The 18,410-nt window shown below is 41.4% G+C and overlaps 1 protein-coding gene across 8 annotated transcripts in view; it reads right to left on the reverse strand.

Annotated features, from left to right (window-relative positions):
- Positions 1 to 18,410, reverse strand: part of MYO1B (myosin IB) — a 167,540-nt gene that overhangs the window by 101,759 nt on the left and 47,371 nt on the right. For all 8 annotated transcript variants that reach the window (XM_037043735.1, XM_037043740.1, XM_037043734.1 and 5 more), the window contains one exon: positions 17,414 to 17,529. In XM_037043735.1, the coding sequence (XP_036899630.1) occupies positions 17,414 to 17,529 (116 nt within the window). The remainder of the gene's footprint in view (positions 1 to 17,413; positions 17,530 to 18,410) is intronic.

Here is an 18,410-nt window from a genome sequence, read left to right on the forward strand (position 1 = left end):
GGCACGCTCTGATGTAAGTGCAATGCATTATTTTGCCGAGGCATCAGAGCAGTATTAGAAGCTCGCCTGAGGATTCCCTGGGCAGTCAGGATGGGACCCTAACGTGCCCCCGGGGACCCTCCCCACCACACTCCAGGGATGAAGAAGTACTCATTCAAATGAGGTTTGCAAATTCAGGACATGGACAAAGTACAGAAACACTTCCTCTGGAATTCTAAACAAACACCAACTGATTTCTGTTACTACACAGCCATATGCATGCCTTAATTTTAAAAAGCAACTCAGTGTTTGAAGGGAGATCAAAGGACCGTGAATCAGACCATCAGGCAGAAGCCCCCTAGGAGTACGAGCAGGCTCCAAGCCTGGAGTGACTGACAGGCCCCTCGGGGAGACCTGGTGTGGTCAAAGAATGACCACCCCCCATCTGGTGTCTTCTAGAAGATCCCCACCCACTCCCATTGCCTCCCTGATCCCCAACCTAGAGAAGGAGCTTCAACAGTAAGATAAGGAAGGCTCAAGATGCCAGTAGCTCTGTTCTGCACAGTATCTGGGTACTATTTTCATGTGTTCTTTTTTTAAAACATTGTAATGTCTGTCTTTAAAAAGCAGCTTCAAAGTGGCCACATGAAAATGGGTAAACCACAAATACCACATGCCACTGGGCCTGCAGGCTGGCTTCCCGGATATGCTGCTCCTTCTAAAATGCAAACAGGCCACTCCTTCCAGGACAGGCTTCCCTGGCGCTCGGCTGGCCCAGAATGTGAGGTAGGGGATGATGAAACAGCAGCGCTGTGAGCTCCTGTTACTGCTAGAGAAAGATTTAATGTCGATACGCCAAGTGCCCTGACAGTGACAAACGGGTCAGAAACAACTCTTACAGCCCACCATCACACAGAAAGCAGAGCTCCAAAATCAACCTAAATACAGAGCGCTCAAACATCTGCTTTCAAGTTCTTAAGCCATGTCAAATGTCTGCAAATTGGCCACAAGATGAGACTTTGCCAAAAATGTCTCATACACAGATCACATACATATTTTAAAGAACCATTCAGATCAGCAAGCAGGCAGTTAGCATTTATTACCACATGCCTGCAGGGTGATAAAGACTTGACCCTTAAACACCAAACTTTGAGAAACTAAGAAGAGAGTCCAACAACCCTGATCAGCAGGGAAGCACGGGAGGCTGGACAAGAACAGGTCTTGCCCCAGGGCACTCCGCATACCAACACTGGGTTCCTGAGAGGTGCATGTAGTGCTGGTCTATGTTCTTTTACAGAATATAAGCTCAAGACAAGCATCTATCTTCAACAAAATCTTGAACTTAACTTCCTGTATGTAAATCCAGACTGGTTTCTGGTTCTGCAGAGAGGTCAAAGTCAGGCAACCCACTCATGCAGAATCCAATCGCTAAAAGCTTTGGGCTACAAACCACAAAGACAGCAGAGCCCTTCTCTCAAGGAGCTCTCTCTCCTGGCTCATCTCCCTGCCCACCCCACTTCTGGCCCACTGTCCGTCCCCTCTAAAAGCCCTTCTCGATGATTCCCAGTGTTGTGGAAGCCCCCTGCATATATACCTATAAAATCCTATGCTTTAACTTTGAAGACTTTTTTTTTTTTTTTGCTCACAGTTTCTGTCCCTTGAGAACAGGAACCACAACTCATCATCTGAGTGCCTGACACAGTATGTGCTCGGAATAAATCTGGGGAATGAATCCGAACGGCCTTGTCTCCTATTCATGCAAGAAACTGACAAAAATAATGTATGACATTTTCAAAGCCTATGTTCATTTACCAACTATTTATAAATAACCAAGTAAAGGAAAGAGTGAAATAAATGTTATTTAAATATGCAAATATAAGTGCACATTCATATGTTTACAAAGAAAAAGCTCTATGGACTTTAATTACTCAAAGAAGAAAGTTTAAAAGAGTGGGATCTATGTTGTACTCTGTAGCTGAAATTCTTTGTTACGTTATTTCTAAGTATTCCGCAATTCTCCCTAATGCTAGTTAGTCCATACAGATTCTATTTGAAGACAAAGGCAAATGATTGCCTAAACTCTTCTGCTTTAGAAAGGCAGTCAACAGATGGTTATATTTGCAGGAGTTAACACTCTTAAGACCTTGGTAGTTCTTGAACTAAGAGGTAAAAGCAATTACAGTCATTTCAGAGTTGGCTGATGAAAGGGTCCTGTTGAAAACAAGCTCTCTGCTCTCCAGACCCTGAAGTTCAAGGCTCGCCTTCTACCTTGCCTCTTAAGACTCATCCAACACAGTCCCTCTGTTCCTCCAGAGAAAGCCCTCCTCCCTGGAAGAAGGCACAGAGTGGCACAGTTCCAGAATTCATGGTCGTCAGAGCGGATTTCCTGAACCCAAAAAATCACTGGAACTTGCAGAGCTGGAGCACTCAAAAACTTTTGTTGAGCAAACCAATTATCTTCAAAAGCTCCACATTAAGTCCTTATAACTTAACCTGGTTGGAAGACTGCCTGGGAGAACTGCAGTCCTGTGGTGACCCTCTCCCCTGGGACTTTCTTGCCGTGGAGACCTGCCATGCTGTTGAATCCAATAAACTTTGTGACATCTCCTAGAATGAGGCTAAATGACCCTTGATGGAGCTTTTTGTATGCCAATAGCAGGCTCGGGGACAAAGGAGAAAATGTACAAAAATTTGGGACAAAGCCACATTTCTCATTTGGTTTCGGAACTGCGAACACTTATTGAAGAAAAACAACTCTGCAATTTGTATGAACAATGGATCAAATAGGAAATCCCCATTCCTAAAAATATTCTATAGTTCCTAACTGCATTGTATAAGGTTTTTTAAAAAGAAAACACACACACAACTGCTCTCTCCAAGTATGTGTATTTCAAATCCCAACAGACTGAGAAAATACCAACTTCTGCACTAACTCAGGGACCCCGGGCTCAGAACCGCCCCTACACCCTTCATGGTTGCCTAATCACCATCACACACTACTTCCAGTCCAGGGAATCTTCTATTTGTCATGACTTATGGCCCACTTCTCCGCAGACAGGAGGGAGCCATCTATTCAAACAAGTTTAGGTTCGCTTCCTCAATTTTCATAAAATCATGACAGCCCAAACTATTACCAAGTAGGTTTCAAAATTAATACTCTTATTGAAACCAGAGAATGTATACTCTGGGTTCTTTGCAGAGAATGCAGCCTCAGCTTGTCTGTAGATCACCTTTAACTCAAAGCCCAGTGATCAGAAAACAGAAAACAAAGAAACACACAAAACTGTCCCAGAGCATCACCGGAAGCACACACTGCAGTCTCTCTCTTCCTCCTCATACTCCTGAATCAGTCAAACCATCGACAAGCTAGGCACTTGTACCAGTGGTTCTTGGCCTTGGATGCACATTGGAATAACCTGAGGAGTTGATGTTTCATTCCTCCCTCCCTATACTGTATAGATAGTGATCGAATTTTACGGTGGCTCTACTGAGCACACAATACTGTCTGTACTGTGCCAGCCACTGTATAGGCACTAGGAATGCCGTGGTTAAACATGGACCTGACAGTCTATGGGTAGATTGAAGGGGAAGGAAGGCAATGAACAAAATAAGCATAGTATGCTGGAGGGTGGTGAAAGAGAGGAAAAAGCAAAGCAGGCCAGTGGGATGGCGAGTGCTGGTCAGGACAGAAAAGGGGAGCAGCCTGAACCATTAGAGAAAATAACACTGGAAGAACTGACTAAAGAAAGACAACGTGTGAGCAAAACTTGAAGGAGGTGAAGAAGAGGACATGGGAGACGTGGGGGGGGGGGAGGGAGCAGGATAGACAGAGAAAGAGAGAGACAGACAGGGGCGAGGGAGAAGGGGGACAGAGAGAGATACGCAATGGAGGGGGCATTCCAAGAAGAGAGTGAGTACAAAACCCCCGATATACAAATGTGCATCTGGCTTAATGATAAAACAGAACCCCATTTTAACTAGGTATGCTACTTTTACACTCTATCTAATGCCTTCAAGGAGTTGGTTGACAACAATCATACCTTTTAATCATACCTTTCTTTGGGTACATCAACCCACAAATATTAATAGTGACACAAAGAGCAAAATGCTCATTTTGGTACTCTCGTGCCATTCAAAGAAAGTGGAGAATTTAGTCTGCTCCCCAAAAAGAAATACTGTAGGATCCTGTACAGAGAAATATTGTAGGAAAAATAAGATACACACACATACACACACACACACACACGAAGATAATTAGCTTTTTAATGAATGCATAGATATATACACTGGAACTTTTTATAATCCAATAAAACTGTTTACAAAAAAACAAGTATATACTTTTCCAGACTGAGAGGATGCAAGAATGCTATGTGGAGGATATATTACAAGCATTTTTGCAGAGTACTTGATCATGACCAAACTTAACAAAAGAATGACCCGTATAAATGTGAAAGTAAATTTCAAAATGAATTTACTATCTATTCTTCATAAAGTGAAAATACAGACAGACATTATTTATTGGGGCTGAAAGGGTGGGTTTTGGTTTCCCCACCATGAAAATTAAGACTGCTGCCTTAAAATTTATTGGTCAGAGGGAATATTAAATTTCTTGTGTAATAATTTCTGAAATTTTATTATTTCTTCACTTTCCATCTTTAACTACACCCATGTTTGAAAAAAATAATTTAATTAAAGTTGTCCTTAAACACAACTTAAATGCTCCAGTGTAGGGGAAATTGATTTTTATTTATTCACCATCCCCCTGGAAAGAACTGAATCTAAAGAAAATTAACATTTGCACCAGCTTAAGTTTCAAAGCCGGTTGGAACCATTTTGCCATAATTCCCGACAGATGAAAATGTGAATTCATTAGATGAGATCAGCATCTACTTTTCTAAAACTCTCAATAAATATCAATATTGAGATTCCAAGAGCTTCCAAGAAAATCAGTAATTTGGGAATTGGATCACCGAGAGATCTATTGCCAGATACCTTCAAATCACTTAGAAACAGCTTCACACATTCACATTATTAACTACTCCTATAAACCACAGCAATCAAACAGGACACTTCCAAAAGGCTTTGTTCATAACAAACCAGTAAGGCACTAATCCTGTGCAGAACAGCAATGGGAATGAAGAGGAACAACAACAGAAACATGGAAAATGAATCCACAATTGTAACGTGCATTTCCACATTTCCATTTTAATCAGATGAAAATGGAAATGTGGAAACGCACAGCAATTACATAAGGAAAAATATTTGAAGACTTATTTTGTTTCTAAATTAAACTGCTGAACTCACTTTTAAATTCATAAAGAAGCTTGCTTTGCATGGTACCCATGAGTGAAATTAGCAAACAGCTAGCAACCCTACTGAAATGAACAAGTCATCCTAGTAAATAAAGGAAATAAGCAGATGCCACGCAGCACACGACCATATTTTGCCATGTATAATGCACTCCTGTGTATACTGCACACCCATGTTTTTTTGCCCATTCAGAAAAAATATCTTTCACTTTAATTTTTAATTCAATTTTCATTATTTATACTTAGACACAAAAACAATGATTGTATTCCAGCATATTATTTTGCATATGGATATTGTTATTGCTTTCTAGAATTACACTTCTAACACATAAGTGTAAATAAAAGAATTTAAATAGGGAATTCGTACTACCAATGTATAACGAACATCCTTATTTTTCTCTCAAAAATTTGGGCAAAAAAGTATGCATTATACACAGCAAAATACGGCAAATCCCATTCTTCTGTCTCCCTCCTGGGCTCAGGGGAAGACTGCATTTCCCAGCTTCCTTTGCAGTTAGGGGCCCATGTGGCTGCACACTGGCCAACGAATAAGGACTGCCCTTGCTCTCTCTTCACCTTCCACAGCAACCTTAAAAGCCTTGTGTTCCAGTTGTTACAACTACAAGTAGAAGGCAGCTTGGATCTGAGTCACGAATAGGAAGAGGTCCTCCAAGGAAGGCCGCCTGACCTGACCCCCTTCAGACTCTGCCAAAGGTGCGAAACCAGCCTGCACTGTGTGTTTCGTGGGATGTGACAGCTCGTTGGCCAAGCAGAACCTACCTGATTCTGAGTAGCACACCCCTTATGTTCTTTAACTCGATCTCAAACATACTCAGATTGTAACCTTGAGTTTCATGTAAGACAAGTGGAAAATTGACAGCAACCAGCACAGAACAGCCGAAGGCTAAAAATCTCTCGAGTCCCTGACAGGTGTCTTAGCACTACTAGGTCTCTTAACGTTAAGATGTGGGCATCCCAGGGCATGCCCAAAAAGGATCCGCTGGAGGGTGGATATAAAATGTTAGAACTTCCATTTACATGTCTTTATTTATCACTTTTAAAAAGCTCTCATTCTTGTATATGTTTTATGATGTACATAATACATGAGGATGACATTACTTGAATTTACAGATAAACAAACATACTAGACGGATTTTAACACTTCCAATTTTGAGGCAATAAACTAAGTATTGATAAAATGCACAGTCCTTGCTCAAAAGATGCTTACTCTTGTATAAGTCTAATACTTACACAGAAAACAATTAATACACTATTTAAGAGAGTATGCAGTAAAGGGTCACATAATTTTGACATAATGCACGCTATGAAAAAAAATGTTAGGGCCCTCAAGTGTTCTTTTGGAAAGAGGTTTCAAAATGCAGGTGAACCTCGGATGCATCTAGAAAAATAGGTAGGATTTGAATATGTGGAGAAGAATGAAGTAAGTGTAACAGAAGATGAGGCCAGGCTGCCTGGAAAGGAGAAATAAAAGCAGCAGTGGAGGAGGCAAGAAGAGGCCAAGTGAAGGAGAGCTTACAACTAATTGGCCACCAGCAACAAATTTATTCAAACTCAACCTCTTCATTTTCATAGCAAAATTTTCACTTAAGACTGATTTTAATTTTATTTTTTAAAGATTTTATTTCTTTAATTTTAGAGAGAGGAGAAGGGAGGTAAAGAAGGAGAAAGATACCAATGTGTGGCATGCTCCCTACTGGGGGCCTGGCCTGCAACCCAGACATGTACCCTGCCTGGGAATCGAACCGGCAACCCTTTGCTTGGTAGACTGGCATTGAATCTTCTGAGCCAACACCAGCCAGGGCCTGATTTTAATTGTATATGTTCTATTCAAGATAATGCCAGATATGTCCAAACAACAAAGAAAAGATGAAGTCCCTAAATATTAAAAATGACAAAGATTTTCATGTTTTAAATTGCAACCTTATCTATGCCTACAAGATAAAGTATGGCATTCACAATCATAGATAGATATGGCTGGTATTGTTGTAATGAAAGTTATGTTACCTTATATAAAGGAAGTAAATGTTCAAAGCATTATACAACATTTCTATTCATTTTAGGAACAATGTCCAATAAACATCCATACACATTTACACACTTCCTCCTTCCTGGTACCCACATTCCAGGAAGTCAGCAGATAGCAATGACTCACCTGTATCATGTAACTTTAAATAGCTACAATGCGTTCATTTTGTAATGTGTGTCTTTTTATCTTCAGACTTTAGTAACATTTTTTCTTTACTACATTTCTCTGACCTCAGATATTATTTTGCCATTTTGAATATCCTTGTTTGTGTCCATAATGCTATTCACATAAGCAAATGACACACAAGCCACGGCTGTCAACAATGGCCAAGGCCATTACAACAATAAACAGAAGCAGCAGCAACACTGTAGGACGGAATGTGAAGTAGGGTACATGAGTGTCAAAGCAATGGCTTAAAAACTAGCATTTCCTAAAGAACGATCCACGAGCCCTTAGTGACCTGTCCTCATGAAAATATAGAAGCTACAAGTGGAAAAGGACCCATCTGGCGGCAATCTAAGGGCTTACGTGGGCAACGTGAGAGTATGCTGTTTCCAAAAGACAAAGGTCTCTGGTGCAGACCCGCCAAATCTTCCCTCCATCCAGGTGCTCTCCAGCTTTTTGCTACTGAGGTGAACTAAAGGAAAAAGATTATTAGAAAATACATTCTAGCCCTGGCTGGTGTAGCTCAGTGGATTGAGCTCAGGCCTGTGAACCACAGGATCACGGTTCGATTCCCAGTCAGGGCACATGCCTGGGTTGCAGACCAGTTCCCAGCAGGGGACTCACGAGAGGCAACCATACATTGATATTTCTCTCCTTTTCTCCTTCCCTTCCTCTCTAAAGATAAATAAATAAAATTTTTTTTAAAAAAGAAAATACATTCTAATTTAATTGTCCATTGCTAAATTTTGGTGAAATTGGGCTACCCCTTCTATAAGACTTAGGATGTTCTGAACATAACTGAGGGTATTCCCTTCAGACCTCCAGCTGACCACCCATGCATCGAGACATTGAACACCAAAGAGAGGGCTTCACATCCAAAGGCAGCAGCATCCTCTGCAGAAGTCAATAATGGCCCAAAATCAGTACACTGCGTTATCAAACGTTCCTCCACCTGAGTAATACTATGAACACCCCCGACAGCAACTACGGGTTCTGTCACATCTGTTTGCACTCGAGTCACTTTGACATTCAGTCATTCACATTTAGTCACTCACTGAAACACTGCATTTGTATAAACACACACATGCATTTAGACATATTTACCAAGTCTGAAAATGGTTTCCATGTGGGGGCCTGAAAATGCAAGATTGCAATTTTTCCAGACACATAAGCTTATAATATTAAGTAATGCCCTCATCCCAAATTCTCCTATTACTTTAGAGTAACCTTCATCACCCTTCAATCCTCCCAATGATTCAAGTAAACTGGTATTTGAATGTTTTATTTTTTAAAAAATTTCTACATATCCCTCAAACACCTTTCCACCTTTCCAGCACCACGGTTCACTGTGCCATAGCCAAAACTGGCTTTTGCTCTATTTTCTATATGTTGCTAGTCATTACCCTTCAGGGACCACCCATTTCTGGGATTCTTTCTTCAAGTCTCAACACAGGTGGCAGCTTTAGAAATCTCTGAACCTACCAATATTTTATGCTCCCACCTTACTGCTATTATATTTAAGTGAGCTGTTTATGTGGCCACCCCCCTCTCCTCCCAACTCATGAAGTGAACGTCGAGTGGGAGAAAAAAGGGAGAAAAGGGCTGTGAGCAAGTCAATGGATGGTGTTGCCACTGACCAAGGGGAGAAAGAGGAGAGGGCGTGGGGCAATCAGCAGGCTGATTTGAAGCAAACTGAAGTTCAAGATGCTGCTTGGACACCCACAGAGACACTGAAGAATTGAATGTAGCTGAAATGCCCGGAGGTCAAGACAGCGGTCCGGTTGGAGACCTAAATCTTAGGGCAGCAGCACACAGAAGACTTTACAGCCAGATGTAAGTAGCTCCTACAGAGGAGAAAAGAAAAGACCCCAGAACCAGGCCCTCAGACCCACCCAGCTTCAGAGGTGGAAAGAGAGAGGTGCATCTCAGGGAAGCGACCCTGCAGGCTGGGGGAGAGCAGGGAGATATGGAGGCCGGAAAGCCAAATACACAAAAGGGTTTCAGGAAGGAATTGGTCACATTGTAAAATATGACCACTGATAATTAAAGGAGGAAGAAGATTCAAGATTGACTATTGGATTTGTTACAGATGATCATGAAAAGAACAGTTTTAGTGGAGTAGAGAGATAAAAGTCTGCTTAGGGTGAGTTCATTAAAGAAAAGGAGGTAAACACCACACGATCGCGGTTCGATTCCCAGTCAGGGCACATGCCTGGGTTGCAGGCCAGTTCCTGGCCCCTGGCAGGGGACACACAAGAGGCAACCATACATTGATATTTCTCTCTCTCTCTCTCTCCCTCTCCTTCCCTTCCACTCTAAGATAAATAAATAAAATCTTTAAAAAAAAAAAGAAAGAAAAGGAGGTAAACTAGAGATAACAGGTATCTGCAACTTCCAAAGAGTTTTATAATCAAGGCAGACAAGTGGTGTGATAGCTAGGAGATGTGTAATCAAGGGGTGTATTATATAGCCCACCTGTTAGAGGGAAATGAAAGAGGGAGAAGAAAAAGCTGATAATACAGTGGGGAGGGGCTTTTCCCCTTTGTGGGGATTTCTGCCCCATGACAACCCAATCCGGGTCCCCAGTCTCCTAAACATGGGCCCCTGAACTCTACTGAACACTGTTTTTATTTTCTCTGGCTTTGCTGATTTCCCCAGACTATATAAGGACCAGTACTTGCTGGCACCCATTCAGACAAATTTTACATGGCTCCCTCTGCCCAACTCACCCAGTCCTACCGCACACAAGCCCCCAAAACAGACCATGGCAACGAGTCTCAGTTCAACAACAAAGAGGGTAACTCTCCCCATCCCGGTCAGGGCTCCCCGAACGGTTCCCAGTGCAGTTCTCTTTGTCAGTGATGAAGTGTTAGACTAATTCTTCTCAGGGCTGAGGACTCGGTGCCACGCCTTTGGATGAAATGGATCTCCCCCAGACTGTTGTAGAATTTCTCAGAGCTTGCCAAAGACCTGTACTATTTCTGGCAGGAAGCAGCCTATTTTCCTGAGAATCAAACTTTTCCCTTCAAGATTATGTATCATTGAAATAATCATGCATGCTGATATGAACGTGCGCTTGGCCTTATAAACAGCCTTTTCAAAATAAATTTCTTTCAAGTCTGAGGTGTACAATTCGTGAGAAGTGATACAAATTCCAACTGTGAGACGTCTGACATACAGAAACATTTTCCGTGAATAAATTGTCTTACATCACAATGATTTTCATGATAAAAACATCATGGTGGCAGAGAACCAACCTCGGAAATTTAATTTTAGAAGGTTTATAATCTGAAAGAGAATAAACTGAGGTCTCTTTTTGCCAAGAGTGTATTTTCTGAAATTGTTTTGAAAATAGACCCAATAAAGCAATAGACTGAGTATAAAAAGTCTGAGCGTCAAAGGCAGTAAGTTTAGTTCATGGAGATTCACAAAAGCTGAGTCTCTACCAGGCCCAGAAATACTTCTCACCAGGAGCCCAGCCTCAGGAAACTGGCAGCCGAACAGCTGTCCTTCGCCACCGCCACCGCACCACTAATGTGAAATCGGTCTCTCTAAATCGAGAAGTGTGCTGACCCATGACCGTCAGAATCAAACAACAATACGCCAAGGCTGAAAGCAAACCCATAAGAGTCATGCAAAAAAAAAAGGAAAAGGGAAATTCTAACTCTTTTCAAAACGGTGCCATTCCATTTAAGATATTAATTTAAGGTACCTAATCTGGAGATGAAGGTGGAGCTAGAATCCGGAACAAATTGACTCATGCAGTTAGAGACCTAAGCCAATGCCAAGACTTCCAGGCTACAACCTAGCAACTTTGGACTTACACCACCTAAGAGAATATGGCTCAAAGATACTCTCTAAAAATACTATTTAAATTCATTTTGTCTTTCACAAAAGCTTCCTTCCCTTTGCTCTACCTCTCTCCCTCCTAACTGATGGACAGCTTGAACAATACTGGTTTCTATACTGTCAAGTTTAAGGACCACCTCCCTCACAAAGACTGGAAATGGATCCGCTGAAAATGGATCTGACTGCTGCACCCAGTCGGTACCGAAAAGAGAGCCTGGACAAAGTAAGCTCTCAATAAATATTTGTTCGGTAAATAAGTAAATTTTCTAAAGCAATAAACAGAATGAATGCTAGACAAGAAAGCATAAAATGCTTTTTCTGCAAGTGGTAGAAGAGTATCCCTCTCCCTCTCTTTGGGGGAGATACTAAGTCAATTCAAGGGTCAGCTATTGCAAAAGTGAAAGAGAAAACACGGAAGTCTCAGTGACGTGGCATGACCACGTCAGCCCTCTGTCCCAGCCCCACGCACTCCGTAAGAAAGCACGTCCATACCCATTACATAAGCAGCTTCTCTGAAAATTCAGGATCTAGCTGTTATGAGTTCTCAAATTAAATGAAATTTTATTCAATTAAAAATTCTGATAACACAGAAGGGACAACACCTGGGTCTTGTGCCCAGGACCCTTATCCTCAGTTCTGATCCCCAACCACGGCACTTGCTGTACATTTTGAGGTATAACTAGAAATGCTCTTCATGAGATTCCCCTGGTTTACCTGGAATGGAGTAAAATAATAACGGGACTAACAGGGACCAAAAACACACAGCATTCTAGCAACACCATTCTATGGCCAACAGCATATGGTCCTGCAAAATCAGTCTGGCACAAAATTAGAGGTCAGAGGTCCCCCAGAGATGGAAGTCTGAGGCCTGGACACCTGACATGAGCACCATCCAAATGCTCCATTACTTACTGCCCTATTTTTAGGTAAGAGTAATCAGAAAATTTTCAAAGCCTTAAGCCATTTTTCTGTTTTTAAAATTTGCTGCAGAGTTTCTCATTTACTAAAATGGAAAGACTGCTTGTTTCAAATTGAGCTTGTAATGCTTACAAGCCACCACATTACATCCTAATCTAGGGACACATCTTACTGCGCGCCTGGTCCGTGACCACCGGAGGAATTGTTGGCAGGGGCCGCCACTCTCCCTTCTGGTGGCCAGACCCCTCCACGGGCACTTCAAACCATTAGATGTAAGTGCTTTACATCATGAATAACTGAACCTGAACATTCAGTGTTCAAAAGCACCATAAAAATAATAGTTTAAATTACTTTATTACAAAAAAAAGAGAATTCTCAATACACTGCGTAACGTTGGGAATAAACTCCATAAGTATCCTACCAAGAATACCTTGATTTCACTGACTCATCAGAGATATTAGCAGCAAAATGTAATGAAAAATTATTTAAAACCTCTTTTGTTCTGTCGTTATTGAGCTCTTAAGAGAAAAGAACTGAGAGAGCCACTGAGATGTGCAGGACCAAGTCTCTGACCTGCAGAAGCTCCCTCCTCTTTGAAGAGGAGGACACCTAAACACTCGTCACCATTTAGTAGAAAAGATGGTGGGTATGGTCCCATGAGTGGTTCCGGTAACTCAGAGGCAGGAAGAGTCACCTGCGGTTCAGGCTAGGGCTGATCAAGCCTTTAAGACAGACCCCAGGAGACTGGCAGGATTTTAACAGTACGGATGGGTAGGTGGTGGGACAGGTGAAAAAGACACGAAAGGCTGTGAGTCAAGAGGAGGTTCCATGAAGGAGTTTAGTGGTGTCTGGGGCTGGGGAGGAGCGCCAAGGTGGGCTGCGGAGAGCGTGAATGGCTAAACCAATCAATTAACTTCTAATTCACTCCGGTATTGACAGGAAGCCCAAGAAGGCTTCTGAGAAGGGAAGCAGCAGGATCTGATTTTAGGAAGATCCATCTAATGGTGATTAACTCTATCTAGTACTGTAGGGTCAAAGGGCAATCTTCCAAGAAAAGGCCAGTGGATTTAGTAACTAAAATAGCCGAAGGTGTGTTGTACCTGGTGTTATCCTTATTTAGGGAAGCAAGATTACGTAGTTCAATCATTTCCCTTATCTCCTCCCCTCCTCCCCGTCATTCTTTCCTACAGATGGTTCTTCAGTAACAGTTACTGAGTTGTCCGAAATGCACTAAGTCCTCCTGGAATATATATATAAAAAGGTTTCTTATGTGTAAAGAATTTAACAATCACACTGGAAAGACATTCCTTACATAATTAGAAAGGCAAACAATGTCACACATGCCGCCCAGGGGACCCTCATTCTCTAAGGAGGCCCCCCAATGACATCCACTCAACGTGTGGCTCTGAACAGAAAGGGGACAGGGCTTCAGGGGAGAAGCGAGCAGAAGAGGTGCAGCAACATTAAACTATTTTTGAAAAAGAGTATCCTTTAAAAAACCACTATACCTGGCTGGTGTAGCTCAGTGGATTGACCGCGAGCCTACGAACCAGAGTATCACGGTTCGATTCCCAGTCAGGGCACATGCCTGGGTTGCAGGCCAGTTCCCAGCAGGGGACACACAAGAGGCAACCATACATTGATATTTCTCTCCTTCTCTCCTTCCCTTCCCCTCTAAAGTTAAATAAATAAAATCTTTTAAAAAACCACTATATTTTCCTTTTACTCATTTATATACATTTCCACAATCTGAAAGTCATGTGTTTATGTGGAATGTTAGTATTTTCCAATTATCTAAAATTTAAAGAAAAATAATTTCTGGACACCTTCAAAACCCATGAACTACAAGAGAAATATCCGGATGTTTTTGCAGGTGAACAGTGAACAGCAGGTCAAATTAAATTTCCAAATGTAATCTGGGATAAATTACTTGGCACAATTTTCAAAGAACAGGATCCGGCAGAAGTAACGCCTGCTTGAGTGTAGCTGGCAGGGTAATAATATGGGTGTAATCAGTGATAGTTTCAATTTGAACATTTCACCTAAAACGTCACCTGGTGTGCTTGAGCGTGACATTGTTATGTTATAGAATTACATGGTCATGATTTTGTGAGAAAAGATTTTGTAATAAAAAAAGGCATTACTGGTGCTGGACCCTGTGTATGGTCTGAGCAGCCATTTAAGTTCTTTTTTATTTAAACCAAATTTATTTTATTGGAACCAAATTCTTAAACCAGTTATGGTTAGAATTGCATCCAATTCTAACCATAACTGATCTAGTTATGGTTATCTTATCCTACTAGATCGCAAAACTCCTATCCGAGAACGTCAGGCTGCATGTAAGCAGGGAACCTATTTCGGAAACTGATAAAGACAGGCATTCACAAAGAATGACTCAGGAAAATGCATTAAAGGAAGTGGAAAATGTCCCACCCTGGAGGAGAAAACGGTGAGGAGCATGTCGGAATGTTGGAAATGTGTCCCCCAGATCTCATTGTTACAATTATAATAGTTATCATGGGTAACACCAACAGCTATCCTTTTACTACAGGGCTAAGGCAGACGCCATGGCAAGCACTTTACATACACCATGTAATCATATCATCTAAATATCTACTAGATATTTAGCCCTCACGAAAATCCTATGGGTTTATAATTATTTTCCTGTTGGACAGAGCAAATTACTTAATTTCTGAGCTGAAGGTTTTTCTAGTAATTTGCTCAAGATTACCTAGCTTGCAAATGGCAAAGCTGGGACTCAGCCCAAGTCCTGTTCTGCGTATTTTGAACCCCTAGTTACTTCCAGATGCTAAGAATATTACAGTGAGCAAAAGCTGGCATAGCAGGCGAAGCTGACATGAATCAAATCGTATCATACAGAAATGTTCGGTTTCAACTGTGACAAGAGGAACAGATGCAACCCTGGCGGGAAGGGGGTAAGAAACAGGTCTCCCCTGAGGAGGTCTAATGCAATCTGGGATACAAAGGAAGGAAGGCTTTGCCTGGAGAAAAGGGGAGGGGAAAAGCATTCTACACAGAAGGCACAGAATAGGCACAGAGGATGAAGTAGGAAAGAGTGTGTGAGGGTAGAAAAAACAAAGTGAGACGGGCAGGGAAGGTGGGATAAGAATCTAGCAAATTCAGATTCACTAGGTAAAAGTAACCCCTGAATCATGCACAGTGTTTTACAGGCCACAGTAAAAGCTTCTGCCTTTATCCTAAGCACTCTGAGAATTTATTTTACTGCTGGTTGTGACTATTTTCCTTGGGGCGGGGAAGGGTTAAAACTAAGGTCGTGGTGGCAGGCAGCCTCTTATAGGAATCTCTCAGGGGTGGGGATAAACATGGATATTCAGGGCACGAACTTACATGTTCTAGAGTAGACATCTGTTATATTGTATATCTAAGCATCCCCAAAGTGGAGATTTAAGCTGCAAGAATGGCATTGCAGTCCCTGGAAGGAAACTGAGGCACAGCTAAGATTATCTTTGAGGTTCCAGGGTACAGGAACATAGGCAACCCAAGGTAATGGAATAGAAGTGCAGAGTACGAGGGCCTAACATGAAAATAGGGGGAGCAAGTTCTAGCTGAGAGGCATGGCTGATGACCATTTTCACACCCCAGCTCCCCACCCACAAGGCCTTCTGGGACAACTTCCCCATTTGTTACAGAACCTACCTCACAGGACTATTGTGAGAACAGAGGTCTAACACATATAAAGTATTTAGTGCTATACTTGCACATACTAAGTGCTCAATAAATACAGGCCATTATTATCAGTCGTTGTAAAAGACCAATCTGTGGTACACAGTTAAGGAAAGAAAAACATTTGTAAATACACATCTAAGACATGTTCTCAAATTTTTATGTACATTAGAATCACTTGGAAAGCTTGTAAAAAAATGTAGATTCTGGCTTGTTAGACATAAGGCCTAGGAAACTAGATTTTTTCATAAGCTCCTGGGGGATTCTGACATAGGTGATCCAAGCATCTTACTTTGAGAAACTTCAAGGCCTAGAACTTAAAATACATATCCAGGCACCGAATAAAGTATTTCACTGTAGGGACTTAACTATAGGAATAACCTTATAAACCAAATTTCAGACTTTATTTTTGTTGGAACAAAATGACACACAATCACTTGCAAAATCTACTTCTAGAAGTAAACCAAACAATCAGAATCCACTTGACTGGTAAAATATATAGTATTTAGTTTTTAAAAACCATCTTCATAAATTATTTAGGTATGTGCCCTGACTGGGAATCGAACTGGTGACCCCCTGGTTTGCGGGCCGGTGCTCAATCCACTGAGCCACACCAGACAGGGCCCATCTCCATAAATTATTTAAATATGGCGTTCCCAGCAGCCCACAACTGTCGCTGTATACGGCACTGTGAAGAGAAACTAAAATCAACATCTGGACAGCGGTAGAGATGTTCCTTAATTACTAGATTTTATTTCCCATCAAAATTAATAAAGCCCATCTTCAGTGATACAGAGAAAATTACTTTCTTCTAGGACACAACTAAAACTCTGAAGGTTTTTTTTCACTTTTTTAGTTCAGGGTGTCTCAACCTTGGCACTGAGTGATTACTCTAAGTTATTATTTACACTAACAAGTGACCTTTAAAAAAAAATCAAACAAGTTACTAAGTTCAGGGAAGGTGAAGTCACTGGCCAAATGTACACATCTGATGAATAATGTCTGTGAAGATTATAAACTGGAGGTATTATTTATTCCTTTTGCTCAAAACACTACTACACAACCCAACACTTGGGATCTTTCTTATTCCAACAAGAGTAGAAACACGCTGCTTGGGCTCTTCATAATAATAAACAATGCACATTCCTGTTTTATTTGCAAAAATAATTAGCAGCAGCTGCTACTTACACAGAATTTTCAACAGAAAATATTTTATATACTGAACCCAAATATTTCAGAACTTACAGAGCCCGACACAAATGAAGTGCTGTGCCTTTTTAAAATTTAAACCAGCCATGAAAATTCACTTCTGCATTCCTTCATCTGATTAAATATAAATGACTAAAGAATTTTCCTGGGAAGGGGAGAACACAGCTGGGCACATCTGTCAACGACACGTCTTTGCAGGGAAAGGAAAACAATGCTTGAGTGTTGTACTTACATGTGAGGGCTCAGTTCATAAAAATTTCTATTCCTATAATCTTCCACCTTCTCTGGTGAATAAATGGGCAATGACCGGTATGGGTTAACGGAGACCACCACACTTCCAATGTACGTCTACAAAAGAAAGAGTAAATATATCCATTAGTACACAGTATGTATGTTGACCTCTTAAATCTTAGTGTTGCACAGTTTCACCCTTTTAAAACACTACTTCTACTTGATCATGCATTTTGTATTCTTCAAGAATACTTTACATCTCTGAAGATGGATAGTGAATAATGTGTATTCATTTTCCTGATAAATGGAAAGCACAGGTTCATACAATGAGAATATTCCTCAAAATCTCTAGATTAATTTATGATCCTGGCTAAGAGCTCTCCAAAGCCCTGTCATCCTTGCCAAACATTAAGTCACCAGCCACTGTGCAGTGTGAGCAAGAGCTCTGCATTCTCTGACTCCAGTGAGAACCAGGGCCTTCTTCCCTCAGCTTTATCCTCCTGTTTCAGACAGTAACCCAGGCTTCCCCTCCTCTCCCCCCACAGCCACTCCTATCAAACAGGGCCTTGGCCTTGGCACTGTCCTCACACACGCCCGTCAATCTCAACAATGGACTCAGGCCACATACAATTCAATGCTAGAGCTACAGTAATCTCTTGGGCCTTCAAACAATTCCATATTATATCTAATGTGCTGTAATATCACTACGTTAATGTACTTTCTCCTGAAGGAGAGTACCCTTAACGTTGAATTTAAATTTAATGCAGAGTTTACACGTACTTCCAAAGGCATCAGTGCTATCGTTCTAGCAGACACGAACCCTCTCACCCCACAAACCAGAGCACTGCTTGTCTTCCCTTCCGTTTCAATCTTAAACTCCCGGCCGTGAGATAGTTTGGGTTTAGGTCATTTCATACAAAGACTAGCCCAATGCCACAAGCAAAGGTCACTTAACTGTAACTCATCTTAGTAGTTTAAATGTGATAAAAATGGGGAGG

The sequence above is a fragment of the Sturnira hondurensis genome, unplaced genomic scaffold (assembly GCF_014824575.4).
Source record: "Sturnira hondurensis isolate 20B ecotype Veracruz unplaced genomic scaffold, ASM1482457v3 Scaffold0004136, whole genome shotgun sequence".
In the NCBI taxonomy this organism is placed as follows: domain Eukaryota; kingdom Metazoa; phylum Chordata; class Mammalia; order Chiroptera; family Phyllostomidae; genus Sturnira; species Sturnira hondurensis.